Genomic DNA, 5,863 nt, shown 5'->3' with positions numbered 1-5,863 from the left:
CTCTCTCTCTCTCTCTCTCTCTCTCTCTCTCTCTCTCTCTCTCTCTCCTTTCCTCCCTCCCTCCCTCCCTCCCTCCCTCCTTCCTCTTTCTTCCCCTCTTCCTTTCCCCTTATTTCCTTCTTCTCCTTGGTCAGTTTTCTCAGTTCTGTCTGAGTCATACTCTATGCCAAGAACGGATGAGCCTTCTGTAGATTTTGAAAAGCAGCACAGGTCAGCACATGCCCCTGTGTTCCGGGAGAGCTCTTTGGGGGTTCCAGGGAGGGGAAATAATATTTACTCACAGGCCAAATGCCATTTGGGCTTCTACCTCTGACCTCTCCAAATTTTGTGTTGCAATAAAAAGTCAGAGTTCACAGAAAGAATTCAAAGCTAAGAGGAGGGTGAAAGTCCTAGGTCCAAAGAAAACGGGGAAGACCACTTAAAGAGGAGTCAATCTCAGGAGCGGCAACTCACACATTGTCTTCTTTAGGTTTCTCCCCCTTCCTTAAGCACAGACGCTGCTGAGTGTAACATATCCGTCATCTCATGATTGCCAGAGTGTGTGTAACCGGCAGAAAAAAAGATGATTTAAACGTTGCTGTCAGGTGTAGACTCCCACTTAGTGGCTTTCAGGCGATTCACAAACTCATTTCCTGTCGGCGTGGCCCACAGGCAGGCTATGCGGTCCCCACCCCAAGAGAAGTATGCAAAGGATTCCACTTCGCCCGTCAACTTTTATAGAACTCTTAGAACCCCGAGAGCTGATGAGTTACTGGCCAAGTCACACAAAGCGACTGATACTTGAGTTTACCAACCTAAGAGAAGCCGAAATCTTGCCGCCAACCCAGGAAGCTTTCTAAGCATCCACTACCCAGAGAGCGAAGGCATTTTTAAGTTCTCCTCTACATCCTCACGGGACCTCCCATCCAACAAGAGCCACAAAAGCAGAGAGTGACAACGCAGAAACAAACGGGGCGTTTCCATTCAAAGAAAGTTTTTTTGCTTAAAAGTGAGCAAACACGAAACTGAATTTGGCAGAGAGCAGGGGTCAGGAGCACGGGTGTGAGGTGAGACCGGAGTAGGCAGTGTCATAAAATGGGAAGAAAACCTTAAAGTATGCACTTTTCCTCTGAGTATGTGGGGAAATTGGAGACACAGGACGGTAACATCTGCCGCATTTAAAAGTTCCTGCATACCCAGCGTGGCCCAGCCCCTCCAGGCCGGGGCTTCTACTCACCTGTCCCTTGGAGAAGGGGGCTCCGATGACCCCCACGGAGTTCGACTTGGAACTCATGCTCCCTGATGCTGTCCTGCCGCCCGAGCTCTCCGGCCAGTGGCCAGCCTCTGCAGCCTACGCTTGAGGACACATGCTTTTCCTCTTATAAATGGGTTGAACGTGTTGATTTTATTCTAATGAGGACAGCTGGCCCCGCCCACCAAGCCTGCGCGGCCCTCGACAGAACTCTTGCAAACGCTTGGTACGAGGCGTCCGATTCGTGGGAGCCTGGGTCCCTAATTAGGCGAGCATTATTCGTGTTCCTGCTCACACCCTTTTTTGAAAAGCCAGCTGGATGACATTAATCGTCCTCAGACAAGTGGCAATTACGTGCGGTTTCATCACCGGATGAGAAAGCAGCACAGTGGTCGTAGTTGGGCAACGCGGGGCCAGGTGCTCGCCGCCCCTGGCTCGGCACCGGCAGCAGCCGCAGCAGCCGCAGCAGCCGCGCAGCGGGCGGCCGGCTCCCTCCCTCCCTCCCAGCTCGCGTCCTGAGTCTGCAGCCCTGCGCCGGCCGACCCGCCGCGCACAGCGGTGCCCACGAGGGGACGTTCTTGGGCAGGCATGTTAGTTCCCTTTTTATTACTCTTATTACCTTTATTGGTAGCACTCAGATGCACGTAGCCCTCAGGTTCGCCGCAGCGAACTTGCACCTGCGCGTGGTCTAGCTCGTTCGTCCTTCCCCCATTCCCCTCCCCTCTCTCCCTTCAGCCCCTCCTCCGCTCCTTATTTACAAAGCTTAGTTTCTTTTCTCATTTTCTTCTTTTCCCGTCCTGCCTTTCCCCTTACCCCACCTTAGTTCCCTTTTCTTTTGCAATGTCTTCCTATTTCACAATATCGACTACACCTTTTGGTTCTTATTTACTCTTTCATAGTCTCACACCAGAGCGGCACTGGGATATTTACACTTGTGTCCGATTTATTTCACTGAAGGGTATGGTCTCCAGCTGCATCCATTTACCTAGAAATGTCTTGAATTTATCCTTCTTTGTGTCAGAATAGTATTTCATTGTATTAAAAAACCACATTTTTTCAATCCATTATTGAGTTGATGGACATTAGGGCTATTCCCAAGATTTGGCTATTACAAACTGCGCTTCTGTAAACATGGATACACATATATCACTACAGAAAGATGTTTTAAATTCTTTTGAGAAGAGCTTTGACACTAGTGTCGGGGCTTCTTGAAGGGATGTGTGTTTCTCAGAGATGTCTCCTCGGTGTAGCTGGTTCTCCAGCTGCGTCTGCCTGCCCAGTGTATTAGGGATGAGCCCTTGCCATCTAGCTGGCTCAGCATGCCATCCTTTGGTACTGAGCTCCGGTGACGGTTGGGACCCCAGACAACGGCAGTGTTGTCATCCAAGGGAGAACAACTGGCTACAACACACCATCCTGGCTAAAGTAACTTCTTTTTTATTTTTCTTTTTTTTTTGGCGGAACCGGGGATTGAACTCAGACCCTTGCATTTGCCAGGGAAGCACTTATTCCACTGAGGCATCTCCCCGGCCCAAAAGTAACTTCTTTTTGATCATTATTTTTTTTAACAACCAGTTACTTGATTAACACTATTCTTGATATGTTATGTACAGGAAAATAACATGTTAATATCATAATCTAGTTATAGGACAAGCTAACACTGAGCTTCTTTCTTTCTTTCTTTCTTTCTTTCTTTCTTTCTTTCTTTCTTTCTTTCTTTTGAGACAGGATCTTCCTATGTAGTTCAGGTTGGCCTTGAACGCATGGTGATCCTCCTGCCTCAGCCTCCTGAGTGCTGGGATTAGAGACGTACACCACCATACCTCACTAACACTGAGCTTTTGCCATGTGTATGCTGTGGCTTAGTTTATGTTACCTCTTTAGCTCCTTACACCATTATGATGCTAAATCTTACCATTTGCAATACTTGGCAGGGCGGTCGCTATTAAGCACCCATGTCGCACTGCCAAGTTGTGTGTCATTGTGCAAGAGTGTGGATAGACTTCCCAGCTCTGCACACTCCTAGAAGAACTAGAGACGCTGTATTACAGTGACACCCGCACCCCTGCACTGATTGAGGTGCAGCTCCCGTTAGCTAAACTGTGGAAACAGCCTCCATGTTCACCCACAGATGAGAGGGCAAAGGAAATGTGGGTTGTGCACACAGTGGAGTCTAACTCAGCCGTAAAGAGGAGTGCGATCCAGTTTTCCAGGGAAGTGGATGGAACAAGAGCTAAGTCAGTGAAATAAGCCAGACTCGGGTCAACATCAGAGGTTTTCTCTTATACGGGGCACTTTTTAGAAAGAGGTCAGGAAAGTGAAAAACGAATGACGAGAGAGATGAGGAAAGAGCTCTTGGGAGAGGGGAGAGGAGGAGAAGAAGTGGGGAGACTCTCACCGTGGGGTTTTGCACGTTGCCAGGGTGTCACGAGGAACCCCTTTGTTCTGTCCCTCACAGCCCCTGAAACAGAAACAAGAAAAGAAAGGGCTGTGGCTCAGACAAGATTGTGGGTTGGATTTCACTCTAGGGGGAAGAAAAAAGAACTTGGAAGAAATGCACCCGAGGGCCCTCCCAACTCAAAAACTGTATGGTTGTAATTTTAAAAAGAAAATCCTCCTCTTTCCTATTGAGGGAAGAAATACTGTGGATTATTTAAATACCATAAGGTTTTTTTTTTTTAATTTTATTCATTTATTTATGTGTGTGTGTGTGTGTGTGTGTGTGTGTGTGTGTGTGGCCTGCTCAGCCCACCAGGGGGCAGGGCTGGCTGGCATGTGGTGCTGGGGGATTGAACCGCGGTCCCTGTGCTCTGCCAAGCTTGTTCTAAGTAGGTGCTTTAGACCACTGAGCCATCTCACCAGCCCATACCATAAGGTTTGGTCTGCCATAGCCCTACACCTATAGCACAGCTGATAGACTCTGAATACACAGACATCAAATGAATAAATGGGGAAACTGAGGTCCCATGGACCAGGCTGACAGGATTATTTTCCAAATGAGCATCTAATGTTTTACTTGTGGATTTGCTCATGTCATGGTTTGGGCAAAATACAGAGTGAATGTTTACATTTTTACTACAGTAAAAGACACATTGCCTTGACCTCCCCGTAGGACTCTCCCCCTTGCTTTGAGCACACATGTCCCATCATCCCTGCCACGTTCTGGAGCATCTTTCAGAACGTCCCCTCATGAGCATCTTTCTAAGGTGTGATTAAAAATACAGTGAACACTACTGCCAAGTGCCATCCCATGGAAGCCAGCTCCTGAAAACAACACGCGCGTCCTCATCCACAGTGGTCACTCTTCTGTACCTGACACCCACCTGGGCAGCCTCCACCCCTTCTCCACAATCAGAGGACCATGCATGACAAATGTTTTGAACTGACCCAGGACATGGAAGCAACTTAGAGCACAACTAAAAACACAAAAAGTGACTTGCAGAACTGTGTCTAAAAAGGACAAGAACAAGGGGATAAATACTTTCAAAGCAAGGATGGATATTTTGGATTCTGACAATACATCTCTTACAGTATTACTTTTTAAAGATGTAAGCATTCAGTAATCTGGTCCTTTTGAATAAGTTCATTCCCTGGACAGGAGTGGGAGTGGGGGAAAAGAGATTTATTTATGTATGTAAGCACGATGGTTTGGACAACTGTACTGTGCCTTTCTGCTGGTCTGTGGAAAGGAGCAGTAAATGCTTTAATTTGTTTTGTCTCCTTTTTGCAACTGTTTCTCTTTTTTTTGTCTTCTTTATTTCTTCCATTTTTTCTTTCTTCTTCCAATGTTACATGCCTATATCCAGTAATATGAATAACTGGATGGAAGGCAACACTATTTATTACAACAAATACTGTGAAATTCATATTACTTTATTAAGTGAAAATTTATATCACTTGTAATCTTTTCTTTAATTCTAATTTGTACTCTCTTTAAAAAAATAAATTGGGAAAAGCCAGGGTTTTACCTCTTTTTTTTTTTTTTTTCCCAGAACTGGGGATTGAACTCAGGATCTTGTGCTTGCCAGGCTTATTCTACTGAGCTATTTCCCCAGCCTCTGAAAGTTTTACCTCTAAAAAGAAAAAATGTAAGCATGCTGCCTATATTTTAATCACATGTCCTATGTTCCAAATATTTTTAACATCATTTACCTATTAACTTCTTGTGGTATTGACATTGCAGATAGCTTTTCTTAATCTGTCAGAGATCTGATAATTTTATGTATATTGTCATTCAAAATCCTCAGTTTTAAAATACTTAGGTAATTTTGCCCTTGTACTGTGTGCTTTGGGAGTTTTAAATCCTGCCCTTTCACCAGACATTATTTATGCCTACATTTTTCTTCTATTTGTTTGAAGTTTTTCTTTCACATTTAACTCTTCAGGTCACCTAACCCACGCTCGTATATTTTGTGATCTCCACATCTCCTGTGTCACCCATCAGGTTCCTGAACAGCATCCGGCACACACAGCCCACTTGTGCTGCTGTGGCTTTGAGCGTGGTCTCCCTTGCACTCAGTTCCCCTTCATACACGGGTCGTGCCTGTGAGATATATTCTGTGCCATTCATTGGCTTTTTTGTTTGTTTGTTTTTTACCTCCAGCTGTACCAGAGCCAGAAAGTCGTATTGTT

The 5,863-nt window shown here is 45.8% G+C and overlaps 1 protein-coding gene across 1 annotated transcript in view; it reads right to left on the bottom strand.

Annotated features, from left to right (window-relative positions):
- The window catches only part of Arg1 (arginase 1), a 12,272-nt gene extending 10,920 nt beyond the window's left edge, over window positions 1-1,352 (bottom strand). The window contains exon 1 of the mRNA XM_004630264.2: window positions 1,217-1,352. Coding sequence (XP_004630321.1) covers window positions 1,217-1,273 — 57 coding nt within the window. The 5' untranslated portion in view covers window positions 1,274-1,352. The remainder of the gene's footprint in view (window positions 1-1,216) is intronic.
- Window positions 1,353-5,863: the final 4,511 nt, after the last annotated feature.

Source organism: Octodon degus, unplaced genomic scaffold, assembly GCF_000260255.1.
Source record: "Octodon degus isolate 3935 unplaced genomic scaffold, OctDeg1.0 scaffold00034, whole genome shotgun sequence".
In the NCBI taxonomy this organism is placed as follows: Eukaryota; Metazoa; Chordata; class Mammalia; order Rodentia; family Octodontidae; genus Octodon; species Octodon degus.
The sequence above is the reverse complement of the archived record's forward strand: the minus strand, read 5'-3'. Positions and strand labels throughout refer to the sequence as shown.